The following is a 16,326-nucleotide window of genomic DNA, read 5'->3' as shown; positions in this document are numbered from 1 at the left end:
AGCATCTTAAGCTGCATTGAACAGTCTTACTCGATGATGGAGAACCAAAATCCAGTACAAGAACGTGGGCCTCCAAAGAATGACATTGTGTTCGCCCAAACTCCGGGGATGTTTCGAACTGTTTCCAGAAGGTTTTCCCAGCATTCGAGTCAAGGGGTTGACTACGTCAGTGAACTCAGTATTATCACGCTTCAAAGCAATGCAATGGCAGTTGCGAGCATTGTCAGTAAGTGCAACCTTAGGAATGAAAGCAAACCTGAGGCTCACCGTGACCTTAATTCTTGCGGCCAGTGGATAGTTGCACCGGACGTCCTCATTGATGCTGCCGTATATATTGTCATGGTACCGTGAGTGAAGTTTTACCATTGGTATTCGCTCTCCTCATCACACCTATTACGCAGTCTGCCCATGCGCATTCCTCGCCATGTGAGTATAATACGACCACTCTTAATGCACTGACCGAAGAATGTCTCATTCCCAGTCTTAACTCTTCGAGTCTGCCCTCCGAATGCAGGAACCAGACGGAATGCCATTTGTCGGTCGCTCTACGGTGACCCATCGGGAGTCTACGCGGAATATCAGACAAGCATCGTCAAGCTCCAGTGGCATCAAACACAACGGTTCCTTTGCCAACCAGAGCTAGTATCGCACACGTATCATCACATCGAAAAGCTGATCTTTTCAAGGAACTGTCTTCCCTTCAATTGATATCTTCACGTAATTTGACCTGCATTTTCTTTCCGGCCCAGGTTAGACTCAAGGACAATTAAGATTGCCTGGTGGGTACAAAATAAGTGCACAAGCATCATACTAAACATCCAAGAATTGATTGGATAGACGGTCTATCTGTCGGTGTCCTGGTCCAACAAGAAATTAACAATCTCCAGAGTATATCATCAAGACCCCTCGCGACAATCTCCTGTTCCATTGGTCGGATGGGGTGTGTGCCGCCAGACGACTTGATAACCACTTCTGTTGTGTGCTTGATCTCTCTGTAAGGTTGCTGATGGGTCAGAAGCTGCCATTCACGGTCAAACTTGGTTGAAATGACATGAAGGAAAATGCCGCTACCTCGAGGACAACCATTCCATATGCATAGATGTCCGAATAAGGGGATAAGACGCCCTGTCCCACGCATACTTCCGGTGCAAACCACCTGTATGAGTCTGCTACCCCACGGCTTTGAGTAAAGGGGATTCCTGTGATGTCTTCAACGATCTAGATTGATAGAAAATGAGTTTGTTTAGAATAGCGACAGAATCTAGGCACAGTACCCACCTGAGAGAGACAAAAATCAGCAAGGAGAGGTTCTCCACGAGAGTTGATGGAGATATTGGCCTAGGATCAGAACGCAGTGAGTCTAGAACTACCCTGATTCAAAGTTACTAACCGCTTTGATATCACCATGGATAACGGGGGGGCTCATAGTGTGAAGAACCTGTATTCCGAGAGCAATTCCTTTGATCTACAAAAATATGCATCAACCTTGTATAATTGGGTATTGTGGCACTGACCAGTCGTTGATAGCTCTTTGCTTCCAAATCCTTAATTTTCACGTACTGCAGGGCGGTCCCATTGTCCTGCCAGGGGCTGACCATGTATCTGTCGATGTTAATGAGGCAAGACCAGGATTATTATTAAGGGTAGGAAATGCATCTTACGGGAACGGACCATCTTCCTGGCAAAAACCGTAGAAAGGTAAAATGTATCTCCCTTTATCGACACTCCAAATATCACTCCAAATGCTAACTTCTCTCATAAAACGCTGGAACACAATGAATCAGGCAGAATATTAGCTCTATCAACGGCTTCTTACCCGTAGACTTTTGTCATTGGCATTGATGGACCGCATGACCTTGATGGCCACTTTCTCTCGTTGGAGGTACAGACCTTCATATATGTCCATGGCGGCCGTACCGCTCACTGGAAACTGTCCGATGCGAGTAACTTCGCCAGATTTGAGGTGGAAGCTAGGAAGAAGTTGTCCAGAATTCTGTTGGAGCTGCCACAGATTACTCGAAAGGCCATTATGGACACGGTCGGCGGTGGTCTTATTTTCGCCCATCATCTGTAACGCCCGAGTGAGCGAAGAAACTAGAAGTGAAGACAGATAAACAATTACGGTCTGGAACATGAGCATGAGGTTTTTAATGGCCTCTGTATTCTCAGTCATCGCGACATTCGTCATTTCTTGGGTATTCTTGATTTCGGCAAGATACTCAACCAGTTCACGTTGATCAGCCTTCCTGCTCCTGTCAAAGTCTTCTTGCCAGCGATGTATACCAACGTGGGACGACAGCTTTAGTTCATAGTAAGCGGGGTGACTCAAAAGGGCAATAAGGAACGAACTTGAAATCTAGTCATGCAATCTGAGATGATGCCATGGCATTTCTCGATTTCACGACTAACCTCTCTTTGATGCAGGAAGGCATGTGTCCCGGAAAGCAAGACACAGCTTTCCATCCGTGTCTGGATATCAGTCAAAGTGCTATATTGAAGATCTGAGGAAATCGATGGATAGAAAACGAGTAGCAAAAAGAATACTCCTCAACAATATGTATTGCTTCGTTCATGCTCCCCGGAGCATTTTTCATATCCTCTCCGAAAGCGATGAGCATTTCATGGCATCGATCACCAAGCTGCCGGGCAGCATTTCTATAGGATACCGCTCAGAACTGGAAATCGCAGGTTTACGCCGTGTTCGCGTACCGATTCAAGCTGATGTTCTCGCATAATTGAATAAGGCCGCACAGCAGATCGACAGCGGGACACAGAGCAGGTATTGGTGCGAAATCGGCAGTGATCTGTGCCACGGTCTTGCCAAGAGACATGAGGAGGTCAGTACGATATCCCATTTTATAAGCGCGACGATGCTGCAAAGAGAAGGGAATGGGGAACAAAAAGATGGGAGAACCAAGTAATAAGTAGAGCAAATCATGCTGTGGACGATGATGGATACCGTACGAGGCGACCCTGCAAACTTCAAACAGGCGCTGATTGGCTATATGCGGCTTTCATTCTAACCACTGCTACTCTTTTGTCTCTTGAAGCTCTTCAACGTCGTCGGCATTCTGCTTGCCGATGCTCTCTCTGTTCCCAGGATTTGGGCCGCAGTTGCCGCCATTCACGTCTCTCTTGATCCAAGGACCTTACCATGCCTCGGCACCAATCCATCTTGCTTTATCCCACACGAGTCAAGCAAATGGCTCTAGTGCAATATTCTTATCTCCGTCGCGTCAGCTGGTCACCGTGGCACTGAAGGAACACAACGATTCGTGGCTTGCCCAATCAGGCCACGGCCGTGTATCAGAGATGTCGTCTCGCATCAAAATGCTGTTTGTTTCCTATACATTTATCTTTATACTCTGAATGAATCAAGGACAGCTGTTCTCAGTTATCCACCGACACCAACACATTTGGCCTTTCTTTTGGCTTCCCTTGAGGTTCCGCGGCAAGGGTCAGCCCATATCCTCCATCCGACAACTACTCTCGACGCGTTTCCGGACCTCATTGTCCTGCACGAGCTCTCAGCATACTTTCTTTCTGATGTAGAATCAAACCCCATGTCGTACGTGAACTCTATAACCCAATATCGTCCAACTCATTCTTTTATGAAGGCACCCTTGGACTGTCTCGTCCTATATGTCGCTAGTGATTAGGGCACTGTCTTTTGCGACGTTTATATCTTCTGAATCCTCGGGGTATGAACAGCCTCACAAAGTGGTCGATGTCTATCCTCAGTTTGTCTTTGCAGTCGCACTTCGGTAGTGCTGTTCGATTCCCAACTACATCGGCTGAAGCTTCCTGTCGTGAAACAAGATTACCACTACAGCAATGAAGGCCCAAATCGTCCGCGCCCTGAGGCTGTGGGTCCTCTGATGCAGAGATATTTCCAGACCATAGGCACCTTTGCACAAGGTTAGTGGTGTAAAGAATAACCATCTGCTATGCTTATCCTTCCAGTCAGACAGCGACAACTCCGAGCGCCCAGAATCTGATCCAGACCGAAAGCGTTTGAGCTTATACAGAGCTGGACAAGACGATTCGGTGACCTCTTGGTCTTGGAATGAAAAAAGTAGCAGTTTGGGCACCATTTTTGAACACGACTACTAGCTGTGTTGCGAGGTGCTGTTTGTTGATTTGGCAGCTAATTTTACTCTCATCTGCGAGGTCTTCTACAAAGATCACCTTAGAATTGTTGTTATTTAAGCTATCTGCGGCAGTATATAGTCTTTAGTTCTCAATTGACGAAAAGTCGTGTTAGTCCGAAGAAATGTATTACAGTCGGATGATCAGCCAAAAGTTGGAAGAAGTGGCTGGGCTCGAAAGGCAGCTATAATGACGGTAAAAATAAAACCTCCATCATTGAAGGAGATTAATTTTACGGAACTGGTTATTAGCTGGTACAAGTTGATCTGCTTTTGGCAAGTTTTTTTCGGCTTTACATTCGGTCCAAATGTGATTGGCTGCAAGCAAAACCCGAAGTCCGATGGGCTTCGGCCGAACGATTCATTCTCCCTTGGAAGAACCATATATAATTTGTTCCCAGAACCGATGCTCCTCTCAGCTCTCGTTACGATTTCCATTCTCACATCTTAACCTCCGTCTGTCATGCCTACTGCCGTTTCTGCCCCCCGTACTCTCTACGACAAAATTTGGGATGACCATGTCGTGTGCGCCGGATCGCAATATCGAAATAAATTTCGTTCTCACTGATTTGCGATTATAGCGATGTACAGGACGATGGCCTGGCTCTGATATACATAGACCGGTAAGCAGCAGTCTGTGCCGGATGATTTCCGGTCATTCCGACGCCATTCCAGTCATCTAGTACACGAAGTAACAAGTCCTCAAGCGTTTGAAGGCCTGTAAGTCCACTCAAACCAGGAGTTGTGTTCACCGCCTTATCAGATCCTAGACGGTCTGCAGGACGGCCTGTTCGACGACCTGACTGCACTTTGGCAACGGTTGATCACAACATTCCGTGAGTAAGGCTCGAAGGAAACGTGGACGTCGCTAAAACATCGCTTTACAGAACAATTTCTCGGAAAAATTTGACTACCATCGAGTCTTTCGTTGAAGAGCCTGATTCGCGAGCACAATGCATGGCTTTGGAAGACAACGTAAAGGAGTTTGGCTTGACCTATTTTGGCTTGAAGGATAAGCGTCAAGGTACGGCTTATGTGATTGACACCCTTCAGCAACTCAATGTCTTGTAGGAATCGTACACGTCATAGGTCCTGAACAAGGTTTTACTCTTCCTGGTATCACTTGCGTCTGCGGTGATTCTCACACTTCGAGTAAGGAGAAGACTCTTTGGATTTCACAGGCTATTGATTCTCTTCTCAAGCTCATGGTGCATTCGGGTCCCTCGCATTCGGTATTGGTACATCTGAAGTCGAACATGTCCTCGCTACCCAAACTCTGCTGCAGAAGAAGGGACAAAACATGCGCATCACAGTTGACGGTGACTTGCATGAAGGAGTAACGTCTAAAGACGTTATCTTGCATATTATTGGTGTCATTGGAACGGCCGGCGGAACCGGAAGTGTTATCGAGTACGCCGGCTCGGTGTTCCGTGGCTTCAGTATGGAGGCGCGTATGAGCGTGTGTAACATGAGTATTGAGGCTGGCGCGCGTGCTGGAATGGTGGCGCCGGACGAAGTCACATTCAACTACCTCCGTGGACGTCCCCTTTCCCCCAAGGGTGAAGAATGGGACCGTGCCGAAGCATACTGGCGCACACTGAAGTCAGACGAAGGTGCCAGGTTCGACATCGAGGTCAAAATCAATGCTGCAGATATCATCCCCACCATCACATGGGGAACGTCTCCACAGGATGTTGTTCCCATCACTGGTGCTGTTCCCGACCCTTCCACAATGACAGATCCCGTCAAGCGCGCGTCCGCAGAGCGATCTCTGGCGTATATGGGTCTGACGCCCAATACGCCTATGGAGGACATCAAGGTTGACAGGATCTTCATCGGCTCATGCACGAACAGTCGCATTGAGGACTTGCGTTCAGCAGCACGGGTAGTCTTGGCCGCAGGTCCCGATACCAAGGTTGCTCCGGGGGTGCATGCGATGATCGTTCCGGGTTCAGGTTTGATCAAGAAACACGCCGAAGCTGAGGGCTTGGACGCAGTCTTCAAACGTGCGGGCTTCGACTGGCGTGAGGCTGGGTGTTCCATGTGCTTGGGCATGAATCCAGATCAACTTGCTCCAGGCGAACGTTGTGCGAGTACCAGCAACCGCAACTTTGAAGGTCGCCAAGGTTCCGGTGGTCGAACGCACCTGGTTAGTCCTGCGATGGCTGCCGCAGCAGCTATCACTGGCAAGTTGACGGACGTTCGTAAATTTATGGGTGCTACTGCCGATTCGAACGTAGCTGCGGGTCCCAAATTGAAGCTGGCCAAGGCGTCCGAGTTCATGGATGATGCCATCCTGCCATCGCCGGCTCCTCAGGCTCCTTCGGTCACTTCTTCGACGGCATCCGATCTTCCTCCTTCTGAAGCTCCTTCGACTGTTCAAAAATTTATTGTCGTCAAGGGTGTCGCAGCACCCCTACACATTGAAAACGTCGACACCGACATGATTATCCCAAAACAATTCCTGAAGACGCTGAAACGTACCGGTCTTGCGAACGGGTTGTTTTTCACCCTGCGGAAGGACCCACACACTGGTAAAGATAAGGATTTCATACTGAACCGTGAACCCTATATACGCTCCAAGATTCTAGTCTGCACAGGGAAGAACTTTGGCTGCGGAAGCTCTCGCGAACACGCTCCATGGAGTCTGTAAGTGGCGCCTTATCGTTGTGGAAGGGTCCCCTGTGCTGATCATTCTTTCTATTTCACAGGAATGACTTTGGCATCCGATGCATCATAGCGCCAAGTTTTGCCGACATCTTCCGTAACAACTCGATGCAAAATGGTATGTTGCCTGTGTCAATCTCGCAGGAGGATTGTCGGGCGCTTGCGGAAGATGCAGAAGCTGGATTGGAGCTCGAGGTGGATCTGGAAAAGGAGGAAATCCGCAGACCGAATGGCAAGGCTGCGATACCCTTCAAGACGGATCCGTTTAGGAGACATTGCTTGTTGAACGGACTTGATGATATTGCGCTGACGTTGCAGAGGGGCTCGGCTATTGAGGAGTTTGAGCAGAGAAGGAGCGCTGTGTGGCCATGGTTGGATGGATTTGGATATAAAACGGGCAAAATTTCTGTTGCTGCTACGAAGAACGCAAAAAAAATGGACTGGTGATTGTAGTTCTAGAGTGTAACAACGATACATTATTTCTTTTCTTCTACGGCGCGTTGCGAGTGAAAATATTCCGTGTTGACTGAACATGTTGCATTCGGCCAGGCCCCTCGTATTTGTGTGTTCGTCACCAAAATGGTGAGGGGCAAGTAGAAGGAATTTAGGTTGCGTATTTTACGTGGAAAATATGAGTCATCCCCTGATCGTGATCTGGAAGCCAAATCGAGCACCCACCACAAGGTGTCCTTGCACATGCCTTGACTCTCTTCATCGCTCTCCACCACCACCACGATTTCGCTATCTCGTCAATTTCTTTCCATCTTATCATGTCACCGACGACGACCAATACCCCTGCGACTGCTTGTTACGATGCCAAAGCTCAGCGAAAGACGCCACCTGCCAAGAAGCCACAGTTATCTCCTATTGCTGCTGTTTCACCGTCCACCCAGAAGAAAGTTTCTCGACGGTCGAGCAAGCCTATCATTAACTGGCTCCAGCGAAAGCTTGCGGGGACTGTCAGGTCGAAGAGGGACGGGCCCAAGGCGAGAAATGCTATTCCTCTACGAGGCGTGAGCAATCGGGTCGTTTCGAGCCCTTTGCCCTCGACGGCAGCAAACTGCGGGGGAATAGATAACATCGGCACCAATAGACAGACAATGTCGCTGATCGAGGACTCAGTTGACGTAGCGTCACAGTCCAACGAGGATCTGGATTCAACAAGCGACCAGTCGTCAGTCTCAAGACGTGATTCAGGGCGCGACTCGATGTGGTCGCCAGCCAGTGCATTAGAGGCGGACGAGGATGCGTCGCTGCGCCCGTTGCCACCTAGTTCACCGCCGTCGCCGTCGCCTTCACGGTCGTCATCATCCTACCTCTCAAATCCTCGCACGTTCAGAAGTATCGCCGCCAGCACGAAGCCTACGACGTTACTTAGCATCGATTTACACGGCAACGGTATGGCTCACATCGCCCAGGCTCCAGTGACGCCGACGTCTTACCGGCACCATGCCCGGAATTCATCCACTGCTACCAATCCCACGCTGCTCACCAGTGCAGGATCGATCACCTTCTCGGCCCTTCCGCCTTCATCACCCTCGTTGCGAAATTCATCTACTCAGACAAATGTTTCCATTTCATCAGTTCAAGCGCCGCTCCACACTACTCATCACCCTCGAAATAACCCTCGGCCTTCTTCACCGCCTCTAGACAACGCGTCAGTGCTGACCCTCGCGTCATCCGCATATGCAAACACCGGTTTTCTACGGTCACCACCGTCGGCGCTCGGAGATTCCGTGTCACATTATGGCAGTATTGATGTGGAGAGCAGGAGTGAATTCGTGTTGGGCGACGATGTTGACGAACGGGATGTCGATGCCAGTGTTAGGGCCCTCAGGCCGAGGAGTTCCAGGCGCGGCAGTTGGGAGAGCGAAGTAAGCAAGTGGAGTGCTAGGATACACGTTGGAACGCCCTCCTTGGTGAGAGACAGAAGTCTGTGGACGGCCAATAGTGTCAGAACGGGAGCGTTCAGTGCAGATATCGAATATGAAAAGTCAGAGGAGGCGGATACTGAAGTTGAAAAATCAGTGATGCAGTCGACGGACGCGACACTATTCACAACAGGTGTGGACGTGGATGCTGCATATATCGCGTCTCCTTCAGTTACCAGTAATACGTCGGAACCCACACCGAAAAACATTATCGAGGCTTCTCTTTCGCCATCGCCGTCTATGGTATCAGCGGGACAGGTAGTCCTGCAGGCGGCTGAGGCAACTACAGCTGAAGAAGTCAAGGCTGCCGCGTCTGTGAATCGGGAGCCAGTGGCAATGACGCCCAAGCAGGAGAATGAGAAAGATAAGACAGCCGATGTTGTTGACACGGAGGTTCAAGTTTCTGAAGTTGCGCCAGTGTCTGTGAAAGGACTTGGTCCGCACACAGTAGATGTGGCGAAGTGAAGGAATATTTCTGAAGGTTTTTTTTTGTTAATGTATGGTAAAGCATGTTCTCATTGCTCGTGTTAAACCTTAGCTCACACATTATTTTCCCAGTCGCATCTTTACTGTAGACTAGCGCCATATTTATTACGTTTTTGACCAATTTTCTACTCGTTCCTGTACCGAGATCGTCCAACCACTTCTTAAAAGATGGTATCGCACCCAAGCCAGTCCCTTCACAACAATGGACTGACTTCGGCTGTGTTATTGTGAATTTGATCGATTATTATCAAGTAGTGGAATGGACTGATTTGAGTCTGATGGTATTGTCCTGGCAGTGTTGATCCTGAACAGCTTCACGCACAGAAGCACAAATTCATCTGCAGCCTGTGGAATGGTCAGCGAGCAATGAAGATCCAGCGGAACCAAGCAGACGTACATCACCAGTAAACTTGTGCCCCTGCTCGTTCATTCTCAACATCGCAAGGTTGTAGGCATCCCGGAAATCCTGGTCCTTGTCAAGTCTTGTTCGAAGCGTTTCATATGTTTCTATCTTGTACTTCTTTTGCAATGCTCCTACATAGAGACATCAGCGTTGATGCAGTGGCTTTGCAGGAAGACATACTTGATTTTGTCCAGAGCATTTGCTGTAAATTGCACAGGGCGTCTACGGTGAGCCTGTTCAGCTCAGATACAGGATTGAGGAGATACAAGACGTGTTGGATGGCCTCTCTGCCTTGATACTCGCGTTCGAGGGACCCCAAGTTGTGATCACCGACGTAAGGATCCTTGTAGGCTGTAGGTTTGGGTTTGACGGTGAGGCCTGCTCGAAGGACGTCGATGAGCCACTGAGCAGTACATGAAAGGAACTTATCCTCACTGTCTCTGAATATTATTTTGAGCATTGCGAGGAACGAAAGAGTGATAGGCGCCCATGCTGTGATGATCTTCTTAGGCTTTATAGTGGGAGGAAAACAAGGAAGGGATGATCCCAGTGTGACGAGTGACAGACGGCCCTTTTACCATGGAGGACGATTACTTTTCTATTGACTCGATATTGGCCGACAACCAGGTCAGCTCTCTTCTTTGTGTAGTTTCTTATTGTTCTTATTTCCGCAACAGAAAATACAATGCATCTTCAACAAGGAGATACCGGACCTTGGCCACCTCTGGGGAGGGTCCGAGCGCGACGTGGGTCTTGTGCGACTTGCGGCGCGTCAACGACCGTTCTGACGCGTCATGGGTGCAGATTGCAGCGCAGGGCAAGTACCAGATACCGATGTGGATGGCGTATATCGTGATATACTCGTCGGTCTCATTGATCCGTTCTGTACCCTTGATGGCTCTGATGGCCTCGACAGCGACTGGGCTGAATTCAATATACCGACGCCCTTTGGGAATCGTGTTCGCAATGCGCTCAATGCTGAACCTCGCAGCGTACGCCTATCGAGTCTGGTAGGCGCTGGAGGGCTATGGTATGGATTTGGAAAGACAATAATGGACATGCACGTTCCCTTTTACTCTCGTCTGTCTCCGTTCTGATACATTTGCTTCCAGGCTCAGCGACGAACAGGCCAATGAAATGTCCCAGATGTTAACAAAGGTACGTATTCTTAGATACTATGACGGACTGAAAGCTATTACTACATTGATAGACATTCCGTGAGCGGCTGGTGGAGGTTATAGATCAAGCACAGCATTTCGCAGCCCTGGGGCCCGCTGGCGGAGGTGGAGGCTCTACGGGAGATACTGCGCAAGCATTTCGCGAAGGGTTGGATGCAACAGAACGCGAACGTGAGAGATGATTCTTCTTCTCGGCTGTTGTCTGCTGACTTGTGCGCAGTATTTGTACTGGCCCAAGAAAGTGCGAAGAGAACAAAGAAGTGGTATGAAGATTACGATAAGGGCCGGCGGTGATGATGTTATATATCTTTCTTGGCTTCATCTCCTTCTACTGGTGACACATTTTGTAGTTCATTGACGAACCTGTTGTGCGTTGAGAGATTGTATACATTTATTCTGATTACAACTACGCACCATTTCACACTCGCCCAGAGTGCCAGCTCTATCCCAATCAATCCAATGAAATGCACGTTGCTCGATGTAAGAAACAAGAGGAGCACGAGCACCAGGAGGAGGGCAGCAAAGGAGAGGTCGAGAGTAAGAAGAAATGTCGGGTGCAACGATGAGCCCGGCGTGAGAATCTGCGACAGGAAACTCTCTGAGACGTCCACCTTGTCGTCGTCGATGGGCTGTTTAGCTTCAAGTTCCATCGTGGCTGTCGACCGCAAAGAAGAATCGGACACGTGACATTGACAAGCTTTCTTCGCGACCACTGCCATCCCGTCACCCGTCGTAAAGGACCCAATAAGCACCCTTGAATAACATTGGATTATATTTTGTAGGTGAGTATCGTTACGATTGAATGCAAAGCTAAAGCGGCAACCTTGTAGTGGTTACGTGTGCCCATTCACCTACCCATTAATACATTATTCGTCGCTTATCGCTTTTTCTTAGTATGATTCAATTGATAGGCCTTAGGACGCGATGCTGCAGGGAAGTACCACGGGACGACAATTCTGTGTGCGTACACAATCCAACTTCGGTAGTGAGTATCTCCACCTTCGCGCCCACGAGACTGATACATTCAATCGCGGACTCGAATTCTCCGTCAACCAGGATGAACTTTCAGCCATCAATCTTTCCTATGAATCAGCTGATGACGCTGGCTACTTTCTGTCCGGCTCTCAGAGACATGGGATGCGACTAATGATGCGCCACTGTTGTATGTGGAGATATATTGACTAGTTGGTCAAGTCATGGGTATATTGAATACTTTCTTTTCTTGCGCACAAGCTAACCATGTCAGTATCGCTTACATGAGGATAATCAAATATCTTCCCCACACTTCCCCACTTTCGAAGCCCGGGCATCATCTTGTCGCTCTCGAGCCGTCTTCTCATGATCTTGCGTCGGATAATCTTCACACGTCAGCCTTTCCAAACCACTTTTGCTACAAGTCAGTTGACGATGGGTGCATGTCGTCCCAGAGATACCGAGTCACGATGCTAGAGATACCCTGAACTGTGCCTCCTGCGTTTTACCCATGACGGCCTTCGTTCTGTGGTTATCTTTTCATAAGCCATCATCTGACGACAAAAAGCTGCCCGGTCTCCGTCCTCCAGTAACAGTAATACCGGTACATACTGCCTAGCATGCGGCAGATCTCAGCCTACTAATCCTACCGTCAATCAGCCGTCAATCAGTGTCTCCTTCTCGGGGTTTGGAATGCAAGATGTATAAATACTGAGAGGGCTTGATTATTTCCATCCCAACACTCGTTCTCTTTCCTCTGAATCTCTATGGGTCATCCTGAAGAAGTCGATGTTATTGTAGCAGGAGGCGGTCCAGCAGGTCTGTCTTTTGGTTCGCTTTCTTCGTCAGATGGGTGACACCCTTGTCTATAGGATGTGTCGTTGCTGGCAGGTTGGCCTACGCCGATCCCACCTTGAAAGTCATGCTCATCGAAGGTATGTGTAATACTCCATCTGCCTGTACATTCTGTGGCATTCTCTCTGTGTCTGTCCAGGAGGAGCCAACAACCGAGATGATCCTTGGGTATACAGGTAAGTTCCATGACTATTCGCTTCTGTCGTAGACTAAGCTACAGTTCTCCAGACCAGGAATCTACGTCAAGAATATGCAGCGGGACGGGATGCAAGTTACAATCGCTCTCGAAGATTCCAGTGTCACTGAAGCCCTTGCAGTAACGATAAGGCGACCTTTTACACAGACACGCAGGAATCCCCCTTCTTGCGAGGCCGACAAAGCATCGTTCCGTAAGTTATACTCTGTAAAGTGAGATGTCACTAACCCACTGTGCCTTAGATGCGCCAATGTCCTCGGTACGTCGTGTGCATTAACTCTATAAGCCGCTCAATTATGACACATGTTACAGGTGGTGGAAGCAGGTACGTTGATAGCGTCTGTGCATAGTTAATCGCTAAGGTTCCAACAGTATCAATTTCCAGATGTACACCAGGGTAAGGCGTATTTATGTCTGCACATTTGGCTAACCACACTCACATTCACAAGGCGTCCGCATCTGACTGGGGTCGGTTTACCCTTGTACAATGGGGCATACATATTGACTTACGGTTCTTTGATAGATGATTTCAAAACTGAGGGATGGACGGCTAAAGGCATGTGGAGCAATTTCTTATTGTCCGCAAAATGTTAACGAGGAGAAATATAGATCTCTTGCCTTTGATGAAGCGAGTCAGTTGTCTCCTCTATTCCCCGTAGTCCTCACTCACATCTTGATAGCTGGAGAACTACCAAAAGCCTGTCAACAATGACACGCATGGATATGACGGGCCCGTCGCCATTAGCAATGGAGGTTCTATCACCCCACTGGCGCAGGACTTTTTGAGAGCATCCGATGCTATGGGCATCCCATTCAGCGGTATGTGGAAATTCCTTGCTCCAGAGTTCCGGATCTGACTACTTTCATAGATGACATCCAAGGTTCGGTATAACGAACATACTTTTTGTATGCTACTAAGGTGCTGCCGCAGACCTCGATACATCCCATGCCTCGGAGATCTGGGCCAAATACATTAACAGACACACTGGTCGACGCAGCGATGCCGCCACCGGTAAGTCGGCAGCTTATCCATCTTTACAATCAGTAGATTAAGAATGATGTGTAGCTTATGTTCACAGCGTCATGGACGTTCAGAACAACCTGTACCTGCGCACGAACTCCCGCGTTTCCCGCGTCATCTTTGAGGGGAACAAAGCTGTTGGAGTGGTGTATGTGCCTGCTCGCAACAGGGCCGACGGAGGTAGGCTTCGCGAGACTGTTGTGAAGGCACGCAGGTATGTTGTCTTGAGCGGTGGGACTCTCGGAACACCGCAAATACTGGAACGGTCTGGTGTCGGTGACGCCAAATTGCTCAAGAAGTTGGATTTGAAGGTAGTAAGCGATCTTCCCGGTGTTGGGTATGTATCCATTTTTTTCCTTATGCACGTATCGTTAAAGTCCTGCGAATTTCAGAGAGCAGTATCAGGATCATTATACGACTCTTACACGTAAGTTCTCCGAAGATCACTACTCGTTAACACAATTCTTATATAATGGTAGTGTACCGCGTTTCAAACGAGAGCTTCACTCTGGATGATTTTTTGAGAGGAAACAAAGAAGTCCAGAAGGAACTGTTTGCAGAATGGGAGACGAGTCCCGAGAAGGCGAGATTGTCGTCTAACGCTATCGATGCAGGTTTTAAGGTATTGCTTTTCTTGCTGCTGCTTTTCTCCTCTTTTAGATTGTATATTGGGTTAGATTCGCCCGACCGAGGAAGAGCTCAAGGAAATGGGCCCGGAATTTAATGAGTTATGGAATAGATACTTCAAGGACAAGCCCGACAAACCGGTTATGTATGTGATCTGCTGTGCCGCTTTTATCTACTAACCACTCCTTCAGGTTCGGTTCAATTGTCTCAGGAGGTACAGATTTTCAACATTGTCAAAAATCTTGAAGCTCATGATTTCCTAAAAGCTTATGCGGATCATAGTCTTCTGCCTCCCGGCAACTATATTACTATGTGGGCCCCATGGTTTTTCAAGTTGTCTTTTGTGTGTTTTTGACTTTCAAATAGGTTCCAATATCTTGTCTGTATCAACTGGCCTCAACTTTCGTGTTACTGATTCCGTATCTTAGGAATACCCCGCTAGTCGTGGAAAGGTGACCTGATCTGACGTTCTGGTAACATTACTCATCGACGTTAACACGGTCCCAATAGATCCACATCAAATCACAGAATCCGTACCAGGAGCCGTTCTTCGATAGTGGCTTTATGAACAACAAAGCCGATTTTGCCCCGATTCGTTGGAGTTACAAGAAAACCCGCGAGGTTGCTCGTAGGATGGATGGTGGGTGAACTGATACAATATTAGCATTACCTAGAAACTTATGAGCCCGAATAGCCTTCCGAGGTGAACTTACTTCCCATCATCCTCACTTCCATCCAGCGTCGCCTGCTGCTGCCAGGGACATTGACATCAGGACGGCAAAGGAGCTCCTCCCGAACGGATTTACTGTTGGAATTCATATGGGAACTTGGCATAAGTAAGCAGCATGACGACCGGTCTAACCAAAAAGTGTTGACAATGCTAATATATAGGCCGGGCGAGACTTACGACGCGAACAAGGCCCATGAAGACATCAAGTACAACAAGGATGACGACAAAGCAATCGACGACTGGATTGCGGACCATGTTGAGACAACCTGGCACAGTCTTGGGACGTGCGGTAGGCCTATACATCATTCATCTCAGCTTCCTCGGATTTACGATCCCAGCCATGAAACCCAGAGAAGAAGGCGGGGTTGTTGACAGTCGTCTCAATGTCTATGGTGCGTGCACTGTCCTGGAACCGTAACTGTTTTAATTCCTGGCGCAGGAACTCAAAACCTGAAATGTGTGGATTTGAGTATCTGCCCAGACAACTTGGGCACGAACACCTATTCCTCTGCTCTCTTAGTTGGAGAGAAGGGCGCTGATCTCTTGGCGGAAGATATGGGTGCGGATCGCTTGTCCGCAAAGTCATATCTTCGCTCACTGACGATTGATGTTTCATAGGTTTTAAGATCAAGACGCCGCATGCGCCTGTACCACACGCGCCTCTCCCGAAAGGTGTTCCTATGACCCAGCAGGCTAGATTGAAGGCTCTGGTGTAGAAATCTAAGTAACCCGTTTCATTTTTAAACGCCTGTAAGATTACGTAGTTTGTGCTTGTAACAGTAGAAATGGAAATACACGGTTTGTCGAGTCGGTGTTTGGGTCTAATTGATGGTGCTTTCATTTCTGAAACACATAAAATCGTGCGAGTGAGGATTAGCGGGAAGACTTGCTTCTGACATTTCCAGCATATTGGAAAGAACGCACGACGAACTTGAGCGTAAATATACTTCCTTCAGGTCTTTCAGAAGGTGATCCAGCATAAGTACAACCAAATATCGCAAACTTTTTTTTGGAGTGAATCTTGACTGCGTTAGGTAGCGTTCACCGAGGCATCTTGATGTCCTTTCTCAAAACCCTCCTCACCGCCTATTCATACAACAACTTCGAGTACA

The 16,326-nt window shown here is 48.4% G+C and overlaps 9 protein-coding genes across 9 annotated transcripts; 6 read left to right on the top strand and 3 right to left on the bottom strand.

The window, feature by feature from the left end:
* Positions 1 to 752: 752 nt before the first annotated feature.
* Positions 753 to 3,188, bottom strand: BT62DRAFT_968667 (kinase-like protein). Its single transcript, XM_043188911.1, has 11 exons — positions 2,710 to 3,188; positions 2,545 to 2,655; positions 2,350 to 2,488; positions 2,123 to 2,299; positions 1,817 to 2,068; positions 1,662 to 1,765; positions 1,515 to 1,602; positions 1,391 to 1,465; positions 1,279 to 1,338; positions 1,072 to 1,218; positions 753 to 1,018 (listed from the first exon to the last, which is right to left on the bottom strand). The coding sequence occupies exons 1-11, from the start codon at positions 2,853 to 2,855 to the stop codon at positions 806 to 808; spliced, it is 1,512 nt and encodes a 503-aa protein (XP_043039380.1). The 5' UTR covers positions 2,856 to 3,188; the 3' UTR covers positions 753 to 805.
* BT62DRAFT_1006063 (uncharacterized protein) lies at positions 3,082 to 4,113 on the top strand (the record flags this gene model as incomplete). Its single annotated transcript, XM_043177207.1, has 5 exons — positions 3,082 to 3,335; positions 3,380 to 3,568; positions 3,618 to 3,701; positions 3,755 to 3,918; positions 3,968 to 4,113. 5 exons carry the CDS (start codon positions 3,082 to 3,084, stop codon positions 4,111 to 4,113), a joined length of 837 nt encoding a protein of 278 aa, XP_043039379.1.
* A 438-nt stretch (positions 4,114 to 4,551) lies between these two features.
* On the top strand, positions 4,552 to 7,337 carry BT62DRAFT_968663 (uncharacterized protein). The gene is made up of 8 exons (XM_043188910.1): positions 4,552 to 4,673; positions 4,730 to 4,771; positions 4,824 to 4,868; positions 4,919 to 4,984; positions 5,036 to 5,172; positions 5,220 to 5,300; positions 5,351 to 6,797; positions 6,860 to 7,337. Exons 1-8 carry the CDS (start codon positions 4,612 to 4,614, stop codon positions 7,260 to 7,262), a joined length of 2,283 nt encoding a protein of 760 aa, XP_043039378.1. The 5' UTR covers positions 4,552 to 4,611; the 3' UTR covers positions 7,263 to 7,337.
* Positions 7,338 to 7,490: 153 nt separating this feature from the next.
* Positions 7,491 to 9,448, top strand: BT62DRAFT_1076296 (uncharacterized protein). Its single transcript, XM_043179202.1, has one exon. The coding sequence runs from the start codon at positions 7,586 to 7,588 to the stop codon at positions 9,209 to 9,211; it is 1,626 nt and encodes a 541-aa protein (XP_043039377.1). The 5' UTR covers positions 7,491 to 7,585; the 3' UTR covers positions 9,212 to 9,448.
* Positions 9,249 to 10,176, bottom strand: BT62DRAFT_932220 (uncharacterized protein). The gene is made up of 4 exons (XM_043186313.1): positions 10,071 to 10,176; positions 9,816 to 10,013; positions 9,630 to 9,766; positions 9,249 to 9,577 (listed from the first exon to the last, which is right to left on the bottom strand). Exons 1-4 carry the CDS (start codon positions 10,093 to 10,095, stop codon positions 9,455 to 9,457), a joined length of 483 nt encoding a protein of 160 aa, XP_043039376.1. The 5' UTR covers positions 10,096 to 10,176; the 3' UTR covers positions 9,249 to 9,454.
* A 17-nt stretch (positions 10,177 to 10,193) lies between these two features.
* Positions 10,194 to 11,173, top strand: BT62DRAFT_932219 (uncharacterized protein). The gene is made up of 7 exons (XM_043186312.1): positions 10,194 to 10,262; positions 10,313 to 10,381; positions 10,440 to 10,498; positions 10,552 to 10,695; positions 10,748 to 10,793; positions 10,846 to 10,984; positions 11,034 to 11,173. Exons 1-7 carry the CDS (start codon positions 10,215 to 10,217, stop codon positions 11,105 to 11,107), a joined length of 579 nt encoding a protein of 192 aa, XP_043039375.1. The 5' UTR covers positions 10,194 to 10,214; the 3' UTR covers positions 11,108 to 11,173.
* On the bottom strand, positions 10,853 to 11,489 carry BT62DRAFT_1076293 (uncharacterized protein). The gene is made up of 2 exons (XM_043179201.1): positions 11,228 to 11,489; positions 10,853 to 11,176 (listed from the first exon to the last, which is right to left on the bottom strand). The coding sequence occupies exons 1-2, from the start codon at positions 11,461 to 11,463 to the stop codon at positions 11,113 to 11,115; spliced, it is 300 nt and encodes a 99-aa protein (XP_043039374.1). The 5' UTR covers positions 11,464 to 11,489; the 3' UTR covers positions 10,853 to 11,112.
* Positions 11,490 to 11,737: 248 nt separating this feature from the next.
* BT62DRAFT_1076292 (uncharacterized protein) lies at positions 11,738 to 12,404 on the top strand (the record flags this gene model as incomplete). Its single annotated transcript, XM_043179200.1, has 3 exons — positions 11,738 to 11,975; positions 12,047 to 12,209; positions 12,263 to 12,404. 3 exons carry the CDS (start codon positions 11,738 to 11,740, stop codon positions 12,402 to 12,404), a joined length of 543 nt encoding a protein of 180 aa, XP_043039373.1.
* Positions 12,405 to 12,552: 148 nt separating this feature from the next.
* BT62DRAFT_895420 (alcohol oxidase) lies at positions 12,553 to 15,930 on the top strand (the record flags this gene model as incomplete). Its single annotated transcript, XM_043183222.1, has 26 exons — positions 12,553 to 12,604; positions 12,658 to 12,720; positions 12,780 to 12,816; positions 12,869 to 12,911; positions 12,968 to 13,029; positions 13,079 to 13,104; positions 13,199 to 13,233; positions 13,286 to 13,304; positions 13,360 to 13,396; positions 13,438 to 13,468; positions 13,517 to 13,655; positions 13,756 to 13,848; positions 13,903 to 14,194; positions 14,250 to 14,284; positions 14,337 to 14,479; positions 14,535 to 14,629; positions 14,676 to 14,698; positions 14,751 to 14,796; positions 14,851 to 14,863; positions 14,913 to 14,936; positions 14,995 to 15,124; positions 15,179 to 15,320; positions 15,376 to 15,503; positions 15,553 to 15,606; positions 15,654 to 15,773; positions 15,833 to 15,930. 26 exons carry the CDS (start codon positions 12,553 to 12,555, stop codon positions 15,928 to 15,930), a joined length of 1,980 nt encoding a protein of 659 aa, XP_043039372.1.
* Between the last annotated feature and the right edge of the window lie 396 nt (positions 15,931 to 16,326).

Source organism: Guyanagaster necrorhizus (genome assembly GCF_019112545.1).
Source record: "Guyanagaster necrorhizus MCA 3950 unplaced genomic scaffold BT62scaffold_13, whole genome shotgun sequence".
Classification (NCBI taxonomy): domain Eukaryota; kingdom Fungi; phylum Basidiomycota; class Agaricomycetes; order Agaricales; family Physalacriaceae; genus Guyanagaster; species Guyanagaster necrorhizus.
Note: the sequence above shows the minus strand (reverse complement) of the source record. Positions and strands in the feature narration are given on the sequence as shown.